This window comes from Lipomyces chichibuensis, assembly GCF_038497645.1.
Source record: "Lipomyces chichibuensis strain CBS 12929 unplaced genomic scaffold V1513scaffold_6, whole genome shotgun sequence".
Lineage (NCBI taxonomy): Eukaryota > Fungi > Ascomycota > Lipomycetes > Lipomycetales > Lipomycetaceae > Lipomyces > Lipomyces chichibuensis.
Window position 1 is genome coordinate 77,899 of NW_027117458.1, and position 16,038 is coordinate 93,936.

The following is a 16,038-nucleotide window of genomic DNA, read 5'->3' on the forward strand; positions in this document are numbered from 1 at the left end:
ATTCTGCTACATGAGATGTCGAATGTTATTTGGCTGGGACTTTTTTTTGTTCCAAAAGTATCCCAGGCAGGGCACGTGCTAGCTAGGTTACCCTGCGCACCTGTTCTCTTAACGAGGCTTCGTCGTAAAGCACTCGGCGCGTTGTGGACTGGAACTTCTACGTTGGAAATCGGCCGCTGCGCTTCTGACTTGAATCGGCCGCCAATACTTGCATTATCTTGCCCTCCACGCTACTTCTCGGCCTGTGACTCAAAGAACCCGTATCTGCTCTATTGATCTGCCGTCTACATCGCCAATTCCTCGCGTCTGCTGCCCTGGGACCTGTCTCGCCCTCGACTTCTGCTGCGGTCTCGCGCGTTTGAAGGGTAGTAATCGTAAGTATTCGTTCACATAAAGAGGCTGCCTGCGCCCCGTGAGCTTTGTATATTGATCTGGCACGCGTCTTCCACGTCAGTCCTAGCTCGGCCAAGGCGTGCTTCGCGCGTGGCAAAGCAGAGAGCCATATTGCAAAGGAACTTATTCGCAATCTGCCTGGTGAGCAAGGTCGCGATTTGGAGCCCCCGTCTAGCCATATTTGACATCACCGTCGAGCTGACAGGTGCCAGATCTTATAGGCGAGTGCCTGTATCACTGTATTCAGTCCTCTGTTATTAAATTTTTGGAACCTTCAGCACTGTAACGTGCTCATCCGTACTCAACCGCGCTCATCAGTGTTTGAGAAATTGATTTACGAACGTACGATCCGCATTTCTACGTTCTTACCGACGTGTGCACCAGTCAACGGCTACATATTAGTCAGCGCTCACGAGGCCTCATTTACTTCTTGGTGTCTAAACTCGAGATTTGGCATTAACTATCAGCCTGCATAATATTTTGCATTGCTTGCTGTATTCGGCGGCGGTGGTGCTTGTCGCTGATCTAAAAGTCATTCGTTTCGGGCTGGGAACGATTTATTCTTATCTCACCAGTCTTACCGAAATCAATAAGTTGTGACTTGCAGTAGATATGCCCGATCTTGAGAAAAGCAACAGTGCGACAACCGCACGCGGACTGACCCAAAGGGAAGCCACAGCTATTGCAATCGACGGAGTTGCCGTCGCGGACTCTGCTGCGTCGACGAGATCTCGAGGCCATCTTAGTAGTAATAAGTCGATAAATTATGGACAGCAGCATCACCTCCAACAACCAATGTCTCAACGACGGCACACCTTCTCGCATGGATGCATGAGCCGATCAGCGCCATCGACACCGATATTGGGAACGTATGGCCAACAAGGCCACGGTGGCGGATATTTCAGAGGCTATACTATGACTCCAACTGCTAGCTCTTGGACACTTGCTAGTCCATCCATACCGTCATCGGCCTCCAGCAGACCCATACCTCCGCGTCGAGGGGAGTCATCCTCGCCGACGTCAGTGATGCAATCTTCGAGCTGTGGGCTTTCTCGCAGTCCGTCGCCCACAAACTACATTTCTACGAACGAGTCCACTCATATTGCGCCACCTAAGTCATCCGGCGGTAATGGATTTGCTCTTTCTAGCTGTCAGTATGAGACGGCGCTGATAAACGCACGGAGGCGAATACCTTATTCGTTGGGAACAAGTCCTCTTCCTCCAATGCCAGCGTCAATTATAAAAGAAACATTATCGGTTGAAGGCGAGGCGATTCTGACGACAGATACGGAGAAGTTGTTCAGAGAGCTGTTACCTAGCGACGACAATGCGTGTCGACGGCGAAAGTTTATTGCGAAGTTGGAACGGCTGTTGAATGAAGAGTGGCCAGGACACGACATCCGCGTACATCCATTTGGAAGTACAGAGAATTTACTATGCTCTAATGATTCGGATGTGGATGTGTGCATATCAACTTCATGGAGAAGGTTGGAGAACACCTGTATGCTGGCAAATTTTTGGGCAAACCGTATGTCGTGAATGTAATTGTTGGTCGGGCATTATAGCTAATTTGGTGCTAGACAAAATGGAGCGTGTTGTTTGCGTACCGGGTGCTAAGGTGCCGATTGTGAAAATATGGGATCCAGAATATGACGTTGCTTGCGATATGAATGTTAACAATACTCTCGCTCTCGAGAATACGAAGATGGTCAAGACATATGTTCAGATCGATTGGCGAGTTCGTCCCCTGGCAATGATTATCAAACATTGGACTAAGCAGCGCGAGCTCAACGATGCCGCTGGCGGTGGCACGCTTTCATCATATTCATGGATTTGCTTAATTATCAATTTCCTTCAACTTCGAACTCCACCAATTCTTCCGATACTGCATCAGATTGGCACCGGGTCACGGCCTGAGAAAGTTGTTAACGGCGTAGATATTTCTTTTTGCGATGATCTTGAGCACTTCGCGGGCTATGGAGAGATTAATAAGGAGTCAATTGGGCAGCTGTTGTTCGAATTTTTCAAATGGTACGCATATGACTTTGATTACGACCGCCATGTTGTCTCCGTTCGTCACGGCCGATTATTATCAAAATCTGAAAAGGGTTGGGACACGTTACAAAATAACCGTTTCTGCATCGAGGAGCCACTTGTCACATCTCGCAATCTCGGAAACACAGTAGATGATATATCAGCCAAAGGAATATTGCAAGAATTCCGACGAGCATATGGAATATTATCCAGTGAAGCCAATTTGGGCAAATTCCTGAAGAGATTCGATTTTCCTCAAGATGATAATCCACATGCCATAAGAGAAGATGGGCTTGGACTTATCTTGGGTAGTGGTACCGGCAGACGAATAACACGAAGCGTGTCGAGCTCGGGAAACAGTAGTAGTAGAAGTTTAGGAGGACGACCATATTCTGGGGGAGGATTTTACCGGTCGCAGTCCCACCGGAAGGGAAGCAATGGGACCTACCAAGGCAGAAGAATCATGGCCCCAGGCGGTGTTTATCCTCCTCCCATGTTCAAACTCCCTGCGGAGTATGGCATGATGCCCATATATTCCGTCAGTCCCGAAGGCTACCCGTTCACCATTGCATCGCTCCCGCCAATAGCTAAGCTCGGAAACACCTCCAGTGCGGAGGCATTATGTTCCAACGAGCGAATAAAGCCGTCGAAAAGCGCCGCCAGTGCTCAGTTTGGCTATATCATTCCGGCATACTTTCCTAGTCCGAGATTCCCGCTGTATTACCAGCCGGCCTATGAGGATGCACACGCTAACGAAGCTAGCAATCAGTCTGGCTCAGACGCCAGCGAGACAAGGTCTGGTAGAGCACGGTCATTATCCCCCAGCCGACAATCGACACGGCTGCGTCATCATCATCAGATGCAGCAGAATCATGACGCGAGCTATCCACAGTCACAGCGTCAAGAAAGCAAACGAGGCAAGAGTTACGCATATCAGAATAGTAAGGGAAACGCACTTTCCAGATCGCGGTCTGAATATCTGCCGCAGTCTTCCGAGAGTGGTTCCGATTTGTCGGATATCTCGCCCGATGTTCCTCCACATGCGTATCCGCCGATAACGCCACCTGATTGTCGACTTGATGACTTTGTGAATGACGCTGGAGATGACTACGATCTTAAGTTCTCCTCATTACATATTAGTCACTCAGATGAGGTTGATGTCCTGGTCGTAGATGATGAGGATGGAGGCATGACAACGGATAGTGAGGGTACTACGTTTGTTGCTCAGAAGGAGTTGGTCGACCGAATGCAAGGAATGGGTCGTCCTGGCTATACCTCGCCACCAGCATCAATGCTGTCGTCAATTCCGCTTCCAAAGCCACTATCTGTATCAACGAACTCGACGTACTCGCGGTCTTATTCCACAGAGAGCGAAGACAGTCGACGGGAACCCAATGGTCCAGTTATCGTCAATGGGGACCTATCGTCTCTGGTACCGCGGTCAATTGGACTAATCGAGGACAGTCACTCGCAGGAGCTCGCCAGCAGCAGGTCAGGATCAAAGTCTTATGCAGATGTTTTAATGGATCAGCGCATATTTCCGTCGAAGACCGTAGCGAGGTCTGCCAGCGAAGACTCATCACCAAATGTTATCGGAAACGTCCGGTACAGTAACGAAATGTCAGAACCATTGGATTCGTTGCTAGCTGAGTTTGGAAAGAATCAGTTGAATAGAACGAGCGGCATGCGCGGCCAGAATCATGAGGTTAGGAACCTTCAACATGAAGACGACGAATATTGGGCCGTCAGCGGTGGTCCTCTTGCTTCTAACCACAATGAATATCTTGCCACACATATGCCTCTTCCGTCCGCTACGACACCCGTGCCCGTGAAAAATGGTGGGATGTCGTACTCTGCGGCGGCCGCGGCGTCGAACGTACAGGCTGGTTCCACCAAATCACGACCCTCTTTGATAGCGAATGGAAGTATTGGCAGCAGCAGCAGCGTAACCGTCAAGCAAAATCAGTGGACTACCTCGACTTCAAAGAGATCTCGCAAGAAAAAGAACGTCAAGAAGGAAGATAGCGTTGGTTCCATGCTGATTTCAGCGGAGCTTATAAAAGGTGGATGAGGCGCAGATAACGTACATTTGTCCTAAACCGATACTAACAGGATCCATGCTAATAGTCACAGCGGTCGGACATTATCGCGTTGGGCTAGTTTAGACTGTCATCAATTTCATTTTTGTTTTTGTGTGGTTTTGCGTTTGAATTGAGAACACTTTGCATTATTGGTATGCGGGGCCTTTCATTAAGTTTTGTGCATTCGTATTTACAACTAGGGGTTTCTTTGTTTAGAGCTTATTTAATATTTTTTTTGTACTTATTATTACCATTTGCATGACCGGATTGATTGAAAAATTTTCACCAATTTCGTTGACGGATTGTTTGTTTTGTAGCTGAGTCATTGTGTATCATGTGTTCTCCATTTTTTGTTGGTTTTTTGTTTGTTAGTGTCTGTTTAGTACATAGTGAAGTATATATTATTATTTCTATTTACCGATTCTAGTAGATATTACGGTCACCGTTGACGTTCGACTAGTGAGGTCTCCGTTCTACGAATGCTCTTGTCGATGGCTCCTAGCCGATCCTCAATCTCTGCCCAAGCTTGATTGGAACCGGCTACAGAGCGAGCGAGCAGACGTTCGAATAATGCGACAGATTGGACAAGAAGTGTGGCAACATCTCCTTCGGCGGCGACCATGCGTACATGAAGCCCATTCACTTCCGATGAGTGGGCTGCGGACGGGATCCAGGCCTGTTTGGAATCGAGCGTAGTTTCTTCTAATGACGAAACAGTCGGTAACGCAGCAGAGAGGTAAGCGATCTCGTTAGAGTGTGCAAGAACAATCGTAGTTTTGTGTGCTGCGTAGGCCATGTCCTTCGGCCGATCATTCTGGTTGTCTTCAAAATGACTCGGATCTGCAATCAGAATTAGTTCGGCTCACCTCAGCCATCGATCAATGCATAGAATGACGTGCCTAATTCAAGGTACTTTTGGAGAATGCTGTGCTCCTGAACTAAACTTTCAATCGATCGAAAGAGAAGGACAAGATGATTTATAACTGACATTTCCGGGACTTGAAGCGGGATCACATCAGCAGATGTTCGTGCAAGCGCAAGCAAGTGCTCAAGCTCGGCAAGACGCGCTTCAACGGCCTCCATATTGGTGCAGACACGTATCGCTCTCGGTCACTGTGATGGGGACGATAAAAGACGTGAAACACATAGGCGTCTGTATTGACTGTTGGTCGAATGTGGATCTAGTTGCTCAAGACGCGTTTGCGAGGGCTGATATGACGGAAGCCACCTTCTTTGCATAGTTCGGTACTATATGGCATAAATGCAGCGTGGTTTTAGTGCCTCGGAAACGACGGCGCGAGGACGGAGTTAATCAGGCGAATTTACGTCCGGTTGTGACGGATAAGCCACAGAGAAATGACAGTTGGTGGCACCGTTGATTACTGTTAGCATGACGCATCGGCGGGGTCGAGACGTGTCACACACGAGAATGCCGCTATCTGGCACATAGCCCTCAACAACAAAACGTTTATGGCGCATAAAAGGCAACGTTGCCCATTTTTTGCTGCTCGCGCGGCAGGTGAGCGATAAAGGTTGAGGCGCAGCCCTAAACCGCGGCAGAAGCGTGAGCCGATCCACTGATACCTTGCAACTACTTCCTCGCTGTTCCTCGCCCTTGCTCTCCCTCAATCTATTCCAAGCCCATCACCAATCTTCGTCGTATATAAAATATATATATTTACGAATCGCTGCACACTCGCACATTACAGCAGCATCATGAAATTCATCGTTGCCATCACCACTTTCTCGGCGGTTGCTTCGGCTCTCGTCCTTCCTGAGGGCTTCAAGTCTGAGGCAGCCACTGAAGCTCCTCTTCTCACCACCTCCACGGCTGTCGAGCACATCATCCCTGATTCCTACATCATTGTGTTCAAGGACCATATCAACGAGATGTCCGCCAGTTCCCATCATAACTGGGTCCGGTCTGTCCACGACTCTGCCATGAAGAAGCGTGATGTTGAAGAAAACCCGTTCCTTGCATCCGGTCTTGAGCACGGTCTCAAGCACGTATATTCCTTGGCTGGCAGTTTTAAGGGATATTCCGGTCGCTTTGCTGCCTCTACTATCGAGCAGATCCGCAGACATCCTGATGTAAGTGTATTTTTTCATTTGCCACTCGTTTGTGTTGTTGTCACCCTCGATGATGGCATACACTATGCTACTTTCGGAAGATTCCTTGCTGACATAATCGCGATAAGGTCCTGTATGTTGAGCGCGACTCCATGGTTTACGCTTCTGAGCTGGAGACTGAGAAGAACGCCCCTTGGGGTCTTGCGCGTGTCTCTCACCGACCTGCCTTGAATTTTGGCACTTTCAACAAGTACCTTTACGACTCTGAGGGTGGTGCTGGTGTCACGGCATATGTCATTGATACCGGTATTAACGTCGACCATGTCGACTTCGAGGGCCGTGCTATTTGGGGCAAGACCATTCCTTCTGGTGATGTTGATGATGACGGAAACGGTCATGGCACTCACTGCTCTGGTACCGTCGCTGGCAAGAAGTACGGTGTTGCCAAGAAGTCAAAGCCCGTCGCTATCAAGGTCTTGAAGTCCAACGGCTCTGGCACCATGTCGGATGTCATCAAAGGTGTTGAATTCGCCGCTGAGTCCCACGTTAAAGAATCCAAGGCAGGTAAGAAGGGCTTCAAGGGCTCCGTTGCCAACATGTCGCTTGGTGGTGGCAAGTCCCCTGCTCTTGATATGGCTGTCAATGCGGCTGTCGACCTCGGCATCCACTTCGCTGTTGCTGCCGGTAATGACAACGCTGATGCGTGCTCCTACTCTCCTGCTTCTGCGGAGAAGGCTGTCACCGTTGGAGCTTCCACTCTCGGCGATGAGCGCGCCTACTTCTCTAACTACGGCAAGTGCGTGGATGTTTTCGGTCCTGGCTTGAACATTCAGTCCACCTGGATTGGCTCACCGTATGCGCTCAACACCATCTCCGGTACTTCCATGGCCTCGCCCCACGTCTGCGGTCTGTTGGCTTACTTCGTTTCTCTCCAGCCGGAGAGCGACTCCGAGTACGCCGCGTCTTCTCTCACCCCCGCTAAGCTTAAGAAAAACTTGATTTCTTATGCCACTGCTGATGTCCTATCTGGAATCCCCGAGGGCACCCCTAACTTGTTGGTCTTCAACGGTGCCGGTGGGAACTTGTCGGACTTCTGGGGCAAGTAGATATCTAATATCCGTTTCCGTTCATTATTTGTAGGTCTGACATAAGTTCTCGTATTCGTTTCTATGTTAATAATGAACTGAGATTGTGGTGTGTAGTATGGAGTCCTTTATACTGAGATTTATTTCGCTTATTATATGTGGAGTGAGTGGGGTCATTTTAGGGAATTATCGGCTAGGGGGTTTGTTAATTAATGTATTCATTGTGTTTGTCATGTGTTTGTGCTTTGCTTGTTTCATAATATATTATCCAACATATGTTCTTTTTAACGGGACACATTGGTTATTTAGTTTGGAGTACTCATTGTATTATGTTGCTACTGCTACCACGATAAATACACGTATATACAGGCAATTTATTCTACACAAATTACATGATGCTTAGATATATAGAATGACGGGCCTTGCCACATGCTGCTACCTACGCCTGTAAGGTAGGGCGGGGATATTTCACCCGTGGACAGTTGTATAAACGTCAAATTTGTGTAGTATAATTACTGCGTCTAACAATAATAACTTCGAAACACTAAGCAGAAGACCGACAGCTGCACTCATGCACGCGATTTGTGCACCAGCTAATCATCGGGACGAAAGCAGCGAAATAATACAAAATATAAAATATTATCAATTATCAATTATCAGCTGTAAGCGGAAAGCCGTAGCCACTAGTTCTATTTCATAGACTCTTAGTCATAGTTGACGAACTCATTTATCAATCATGATTGAAGCGAGATGAATCGCAAAATGGCGGTCGATATCTGAATCCATCTCCCAACGTAGCGCCGGAGAAAGCTAGCGTCTTTCGTCAGCGAGTCAAGATTTCGTGAATTAAGGCACTTCCGCATAGTACTACAATTCGCTATTTACCTATTTACTTTAGAATTATTATGTAAAATGTCTCGAGTTGGAGTGATCGTTCTTGGCCCGGCTGGCGTCGGCAAGGTAAGTCTGTTTCGTACCGAAATTAGCGAATGCGAGCTAACGATCTTACCTGATTCTTAGAGCACATTTTGCGCATCACTGTTAAATCATATACAAAGCGTAGGACGACGCGCGCATTTAGTCAATTTGGATCCAGCGGCTGAACCAGGCGAATACGAATTTACTGTCGATATCCGCGATTTAATATCTCTCGAAGATGTCATGGAAGAAATGTCATTTGGACCGAATGGCGGACTGTTATACTGCTTTGAGTGAGTATCAGTGGACAATTTCTGACGGACGTCGTCTAATAAACTACAGATTTTTGATGAGTCATTTAGATTGGCTAGATGAAGAAATTGGCGATTACGAGGACGAATTTTTAATATTTGATTGTCCAGGTAGGTCAACGATATATAATCTGACCACTAGAGCTGAAAAATAATAGGCCAAATTGAATTGTACACACACATCCCAGTTCTGCCTGCACTTGCTAAGCATTTATCGCGAAACCTCGGATTTTCACTGTGCGCAGCGTATCTTCTCGAAGCTCCATTTGTGATCGACAAACCCAAATTTTTCTCAGGTGTCATGAGTGCAATGTCAGCAATGATCTTACTTGAACTACCGCATATTAATATTCTGAGCAAGCTGGATCTAATAAAAGATGACGTTTCAAAACGAGAGCTGAAACAGTTTTTAAATCCAGATGCAACGCTGTTATCCGGAATCAATTCGAGCACGAATCCGAAATTTTATAATCTGAATAGGGCATTGGTACAGCTTATAGATGATTTTGGAATGGTCCAGTTTTTGCCGCTTGATTCAACTGCGCCGGAGAGCGTGGGCAATATTCTGAGTTATATTGACGATATAACTCAGTGGGCGGAAGCTCAAGAGCCTAAGGAACCAAAGGACGAATATATTGAAGACGACGACGAGTTTGGCCAAATGCTAGCAGCAGCAGGAGGAGGTAGAGAGGAATGAATGCTGCAGTTTTATGTTATGTATATAGAGACCAATATACGGTAAGAATGAAATGCCTAAGATTATGCTCAGTAACTTATTTACAACTATAACCCAGCCAAACAAAAGCGCCTATTTCTCTAGGTTAACACTTTTAACTCTGCCAACGGCGTTTTTCTTAACCTTAAACACATCTGTAATCTTCCTGTCGTTCTCCGAAATGGCCCTACTAGTAATGGAAGAAACTATATCAACTGCACTCTCGGATTTCTTTTGCTTCGTCGATGGCGTCCCTTTTGGCTCGGTCTTCGACTTCTCCCAGCGTTCCAAGATACTTGGGATTTCTTGGCAGTCACCTCTCAGCATTAGATCAAAACAATTTTCAAACATCTTGGCTGCTGGTGGGTCAATCTCATTGACCCACACAACCATCCCGTTAGCCGCGTGGACCGCAGCCGACATCTCTTTGACTATTCTCCGCACACCTGGGACTTTCAAACTTGTACCAACGACCAGCATCCCGTCCGGCCTCGCCTTCAGATCAGACGAGGTCACTTTCCCAATTGCCTCTCCATCTGGATTAAACTCGTTATACAAGACAATGCGTGGCCGCAACCGTCCAACTCCTTGTGTTCTTTTCCCAACGACTTCTCGGACAGAATCCAATTCTCTGCATTCGTTACACTCCGGAATCCTATCCACTTGGAACACTGTCGGATCGAACGGTGCCATCCAGCCACACTTTGCACAAACCATCTTCTGTAAACCTCCATGCAGCTGGATCGTCTTCGGCCAAGGAGCCTTCACAGGTAGCGGTACTGCGGTCTCCAACCCTGATAGCGAGATCTCCAGGCAGTCAACATTTTGAGTGTACAGTCTCAACAGCCGTTTCTCTGTAGACAATTGTGATAGCATCTTATGAAACTTTGTCACTTTGGCTTCCTGGCTAAGGGTATGTAGCGTGTTGACCATGGAATGAAACATTGACGTTGTCGCTGCGTCTTTGTAAACAGACGAATCAAACATAGCCTGCCCGCTACCCTTCAGCTTGAAATCATCTTTCACTGTTTGGAATAGACCGGTAGAGGATCTAAAGTCAGGAATTCCAGCACCGACCGATATTCCCGCTCCGACGACAACGACAAGGCGTCTGCACTTGCGGAGCATGCAATATAATGCCTCGGCGTAATGCTCGTCTGGAACGCCTTCGCTATGTAATTCGAACGGTCCTGGATGACAAGGTCGCGAAACCAGTTTAGCTTCTCGTTTCCGCTTTCTCGTTTCAGCGGGCACATGGACAATCGTAGTCGATGGAGAAGACTGCACAGCTATTATGTCCTTCATGACAGCAATTGTGCTCGGGGCCATCTTGAATAAACACCCCGTGAATGCAACGCTGAATATTGTGATGGACAATCCTGTCAATTTAATGGTACCACTTAGTAAATAACGAATAGCAACAATGGTCTTTTGTTCACAAGCGTCGAGTGGAGTGAGTTGCTATGACTTTATCCGACCAAAGGCAAGTAGTGACAGGTTGACTTTGCGTGGATATCAGTAGGCGCTTCGAGTGCTTTTCAATTGTACCCAAGTTGAGATGTCACTATTACTAGCGATTGCATTAGTTTGGCAACTGAGAGCCATGTGAAGCGGCGGACACAGCGAGGGGCTTGTACCCTTAAGTGCTGTGCATAAACGATTTGGGACCCCGCCTGCAATGGAGACTGACCAGCAACGTCAAGCGGTTACGTATTACAAGACGAACAATTTGTATCATTAATTCTAATTTTCGTTTCCATAGACTAACGACAAGTTTCAAACACTACGCTCCGTTTCTTCGTGATGGATTACACCATATGCGTGAACTCTCATTTGGCGACCTATTTAGAATCACAACATTGACGGGAGTTACTTCTCGCTCAAGGCCGCGACACCAGGGAGTACCTTGCCCTCAAGGAGCTCCAACGATGCGCCGCCTCCAGTTGAGACGTGCGAGAGCTTGTCCTCGGCACCCCACTTCTTTGCGACCTTCAATGCCTATTAGCCACTTTCTACGCATTGACCAACAGAGAAAACAACACTTACAGTCGCGGTGTCACCACCGCCAACGATGACAGTAGTCCCACCCTGGGCGGCAGCGACGACAGCGTCGAGAAGCGACTTCGTGCCCTTGGAGAAGCTATCGAACTCGAAAACGCCAGGAGGACTAGACATTTGTCAGACCACAGCTACAAAAGTAAAATCAGTCAAAAACATACCCGTTCCACAAGATGGTCTTTGCCTCGCTAACTACCTCAGCAAAGAGCTTAGAGGACTCCTCGCCGACATCGAGGCCAATCAAACCATCCGCGATGCCGGTCTTGTCAGTAGCGTAACCGACAGTAGCATCTTTGGAGAACTTGTCGCCGGTGACGTAGTCGACAGGCAAGACAACCTTGACGTTGTTCTTCTTGGCCTTCTCTATGACCTCGCCGACAATTTTAGCACCCTCTTCATCGAAAAGAGAGTTGCCAATCTAGACGGTTGTTATTAGTATGGTTATTGTCTTTGCCTCACATGGGACTTACGCTAACACCTTCCAAGGCCTTTTTGAAAGTGAAAGCCATGCCACCACCGATAATCAATGCATCGATCTTGGAGATAAGGTTGTCAATCAGCTGGATCTTATCAGAGACCTTCGCCCCTCCCAGGATAGCCAAAAATGGACGGTCAGGGCTCTCGAGGGCTTTGGCAAAGAAGTCCAGCTCTTTTTTGACCAAGAAACCACTGGCTCTCAGTGGAAGTTCAACTCCCACCATAGAGCTGTGTGCTCGATGAGCTGTACCGAACGCGTCGTCTAGAAGAAATGCGTTAACCACGAGAAATGCGTGAATAAAAGGACAATGCACGTACTAATGTAGACATCAGCGAGAGCAGTAAGGCCCTTGCGGAATTCCTCAACTTTCTCTGGGGAGCACTTAACCTTCTTGCCGTCGATCTTGGCTGAGCCCTCCTCCTCTGCGTGGAAACGCAAGTTCTCGAGTAGTATAATCTCTCCTGCCATTAATCAGCACAACCTTCATAATGCCCCACCATCATTATGCACGAAAGTACTGACCACCTTTGGCCTTAGAAACGTGCTCCTCGACGGAAGAGCCGACGCAATCATCCAAGAAGGTAACGGGTGTGCCCAGCAACTTGGAAAGCTCCTCTGCGACTGGCTTCAGCGAATACTTGGGGTTGACTTGGCCATCAGGGCGACCCAAATGGGAGGCAAGGATGACGGCCTTCGGCTCTAATAGTAGAATTTATTAGTTGCAAGGATCAATTGCCTATGATGCTTTGAATCACACCCACCCTGTTCGATTGCATACTTGATGGTTGGCAAAGCAGCCACAATTCGCTGATTATTGGTGATGGTGGTGCCGTCCAAGGGAACATTGAAGTCTGTATTGACGAAAGACGAGTACGATTAGCGTTGTCAATAAATTGATAATTGTCGCGATGGGTCAAGACTAGACTGCGATTTGCAACTTACCAACACGGATGAAAACTCTCTTGTCCTTGAGATCGACGTCAGTAATGGCGAGCTTGCTAGTGAGCGACATTGTCAGAAACCAAGAATATGAGGATGGATGCACACGCAGACAAAAAAGGCAGTTACAGGACACTTTATGGTCGGCGAGAAAAGCCAGTCGGTCGGGAACGTGCAGCTCCTCACGTTATTGGCTGCGAGCCGACGTTGGGAGCGTACAATTACCCCAATCTGCGCGGTAGCGGTAGCAAGAATCACCACGGTCAATGTCCCAGCGCCGGATGAAATTCTTCAATGTTATTGTCAAATTTGTCCATCCATGTTCTACTTCAGATCCCGTTTTATTTTTAACGTACAGCAAACCGACGGAAGTTAACTATTTACATCATTCAACAGTCGACAGCAATTACAAAGCAATGATGGCAGCTAGCGCAGTTGTCGATGTTCAACCCACATTTGGAGCTAGTCTAACATCAATGGGCCCATACGATAAGCGCTGATGGACTGACAGAACACTCGCACCAGCAAGAGCCAGGACGTGCATCAAGCCCTGAGCAGCCACCGCGGCAGTGCAATCCTGCGTATCGAGAATGTTGTCGAAAGTGAGAATGTTAGTGCCTAGCGTATCCATTTTCATCATTACGTAGCTGTCGTTGTTAGTCTGGTGTACTCTTTCAATACACAATCCCAATATAGTCATACTCAAAGAAATTGCGACTATCATGCTCAAGTGTCGAATACTGAGCCCCTATGTTGGCGTCATCTTGAAGTTCTGGAGCTGTTGAACATTAGCTTGCAACATACACAATACAGGATCCAGAAGCTTATCACCATCAGGAGGAGGTAAATCATAGTCGTCCTCATTAAAGCTATTCAGGCGTTCCAATGCGAAAGACATTGTTGATGTGCGTTGTCCTCTTTGCCGCAATGACTGTCGCCTTGGAGACGAAAAATTTAGTGATGACCCTGGTGCTACACTGTGCTGTCTAGATCCGAACGTCGAACTCGCGCCGGCCGACGGTACATTCCATGGCAGTAATGAGGAAGAGCCAATAGGCAAGTTCTGATCTGATGACAGGCGTCGAGCCATTTCCACATCCTAAGTTGTAACCTGTCAATACACAACCGCTACAGCATCTAGATAAAAGACGACGGAACAAACATCAAACACCGGAGCCTCTTCATCATCTTTCATAATCACTTCGTCGTATCCATCATCTACGCCACCGAAACGGAGTCGAGCCATATCAATCTCTGGCATCACGTCATCGTCCATGGGCTCGTATATATTTCCGCGCATAACTCCAGCTGTTTTACGTTCCAGTAAACGATTTCGCGTCCCAAAAGCATCGTTCAGAACTCCAACTAGAGCTCCATTGTAGACAAAATAATCAGACGCGTAGGCGCGTACAAAGGCATCCTCTTCCTTCTTGAATCTAATAGCTTTAGCTTCAATCATATCGCTCATATAAGATTCCCGGCTTTCTCGTAGCTTTGCAATAGGAAGCTGAGTCGTTGAATCATGTCGCATCGCTCGTGAAACCCGCTGCTTCTTAACTTTTATGGATTTGTCGGCGTCCTCGTCGTCAAGCGCATGCTTCTGATCAAGAATATCCACAGAGGCTGCGCGTTCGACCACTCTATAGTTCGCGTCATCATAGTCAAATACAATTGGAAGTCCATTGTCTTCATCAAATGGCTACTGTCCCGTTAGCAGAGCCCTGACCGCGATCAGACCTTAACTTACCGCCTGATCTCGTTCATAGTTGTCGTAGTCATCAATCGAGACAACAGTGTCATCGGGTTTGCCCTTTCGTGCTACGGCATTGGCATCATCACGCTCCACAATAGGCAAACCAAAATCTACAATATCTCCATGTGGGCCAAACTCAAAGCTGACTTGTCCGGCATCGTCGTCATAACCAAAGCCAGCTGAGAATGATTCCGATAGTTGGAGTTGGTCACTATGTAGGGTAATGGAATAATCGTAAATGACTGTTTGATCTGACGCAGTCATGTAACCAAGGGAGAAGTCTGCAAGGTCGAGAGAGTTCAAATTTGCGGCAAACTCATTAGAACTGGACGCCAACGAGTTTCGCACATCGATAGGGAGCGGGGGTAAAAGTCCGAACTCGATCGAGAAGCTCGGATCGTCAACCATAACATAGGCGTCGTGTCTAAGCCGCAAGAAGATTAGCATCAAGCGCCTACAAATGCCAGTATCATTCACAAGTTCAATATACTTATTCGGTAGAGCGGTCACATTCAAATTTTGAGAGCGCTCGCCAGGTATGTTGTACATAACGCGCTTCAATTTCGTGTAGGCGATTGTAACATCCGCTAAAGAGTGACGGTCAGGAGACTACGCGTCATAATAAGAGCGACAGACCATACAGTAGAGAAAACCAGACTGCTGATCATAGATACTGGTAACTCCGTAGAGCAGACTGGAACTAAGTCTAAGGGCCAATGGTTGTGGAGGATGAATAATAAGATTGCAGGCTTCAGGAATCGACACTGACAAGATATCCTACATGCATTAGCCCTGTAGACAGAAAGACCAAATTAGATACTCACTTTTCGATGGACACGCTTCAATGATGACTTCGATCCAAGAGTCGCAATGAGCCTAAAGTGCGCATGCTGGATTTAGTTTTGCCGACGCACTCAAGCACAGTTTACCAACCAGACAGTGCTCAGGCCGCTCGAGCGTCGCGATAATATGTCGTAGGAATAAAACATAATGGACTGACGACTGTTTAGGTGGTTCAAAATCCAGATGTTGTTTGGTAAGATATTAAGGAAACGTTCTCCACGACGGTGGACGTCAGTCCAATGTTCCTGTAACACGACGCGACCTGTTTTCTTCTTGATCTGTTGTGCGGCGGCCGATCGGCCAATCAGAGCGGGCGGCAGGTAAATTCGCAGCCAACCCGTCATTTGATCACCTGATTAC

General features: G+C 47.5%; 6 protein-coding genes across 6 annotated transcripts; 3 read left to right on the forward strand and 3 right to left on the reverse strand.

Moving 5' to 3' along the window:
• Nucleotides 1–676: 676 nt before the first annotated feature.
• On the forward strand, nucleotides 677–4,723 carry V1513DRAFT_269074 (uncharacterized protein). Its single transcript, XM_066894544.1, has 2 exons — nucleotides 677–1,921; nucleotides 1,974–4,723. Exons 1-2 carry the CDS (start codon nucleotides 1,006–1,008, stop codon nucleotides 4,496–4,498), a joined length of 3,441 nt encoding a protein of 1,146 aa, XP_066754973.1. The 5' UTR covers nucleotides 677–1,005; the 3' UTR covers nucleotides 4,499–4,723.
• A 1,310-nt stretch (nucleotides 4,724–6,033) lies between these two features.
• Nucleotides 6,034–8,040, forward strand: V1513DRAFT_477846 (peptidase S8/S53 domain-containing protein). Its single transcript, XM_066900251.1, has 2 exons — nucleotides 6,034–6,599; nucleotides 6,707–8,040. The coding sequence occupies exons 1-2, from the start codon at nucleotides 6,225–6,227 to the stop codon at nucleotides 7,682–7,684; spliced, it is 1,353 nt and encodes a 450-aa protein (XP_066754974.1). The 5' UTR covers nucleotides 6,034–6,224; the 3' UTR covers nucleotides 7,685–8,040.
• A 429-nt stretch (nucleotides 8,041–8,469) lies between these two features.
• On the forward strand, nucleotides 8,470–9,641 carry V1513DRAFT_439564 (GPN-loop GTPase). Its single transcript, XM_066897230.1, has 4 exons — nucleotides 8,470–8,623; nucleotides 8,684–8,874; nucleotides 8,924–9,003; nucleotides 9,051–9,641. Exons 1-4 carry the CDS (start codon nucleotides 8,576–8,578, stop codon nucleotides 9,587–9,589), a joined length of 858 nt encoding a protein of 285 aa, XP_066754975.1. The 5' UTR covers nucleotides 8,470–8,575; the 3' UTR covers nucleotides 9,590–9,641.
• Nucleotides 9,627–11,337, reverse strand: V1513DRAFT_439565 (DHS-like NAD/FAD-binding domain-containing protein). Its single transcript, XM_066897231.1, has one exon. The coding sequence runs from the start codon at nucleotides 10,934–10,936 to the stop codon at nucleotides 9,701–9,703; it is 1,236 nt and encodes a 411-aa protein (XP_066754976.1). The 5' UTR covers nucleotides 10,937–11,337; the 3' UTR covers nucleotides 9,627–9,700.
• V1513DRAFT_462852 (phosphoglycerate kinase) lies at nucleotides 11,337–13,307 on the reverse strand. Its single transcript, XM_066899950.1, has 8 exons — nucleotides 13,086–13,307; nucleotides 12,905–12,994; nucleotides 12,666–12,842; nucleotides 12,461–12,604; nucleotides 12,136–12,404; nucleotides 11,827–12,083; nucleotides 11,654–11,774; nucleotides 11,337–11,596 (listed from the first exon to the last, which is right to left on the reverse strand). Exons 1-8 carry the CDS (start codon nucleotides 13,153–13,155, stop codon nucleotides 11,477–11,479), a joined length of 1,248 nt encoding a protein of 415 aa, XP_066754977.1. The 5' UTR covers nucleotides 13,156–13,307; the 3' UTR covers nucleotides 11,337–11,476.
• A 220-nt stretch (nucleotides 13,308–13,527) lies between these two features.
• Nucleotides 13,528–15,824, reverse strand: V1513DRAFT_375445 (Rec8 like protein-domain-containing protein; the record flags this gene model as incomplete). Its single annotated transcript, XM_066894897.1, has 8 exons — nucleotides 13,528–13,729; nucleotides 13,785–13,860; nucleotides 13,914–14,181; nucleotides 14,245–14,781; nucleotides 14,830–15,422; nucleotides 15,477–15,612; nucleotides 15,660–15,711; nucleotides 15,769–15,824. 8 exons carry the CDS (start codon nucleotides 15,822–15,824, stop codon nucleotides 13,528–13,530), a joined length of 1,920 nt encoding a protein of 639 aa, XP_066754978.1.
• Between the last annotated feature and the right edge of the window lie 214 nt (nucleotides 15,825–16,038).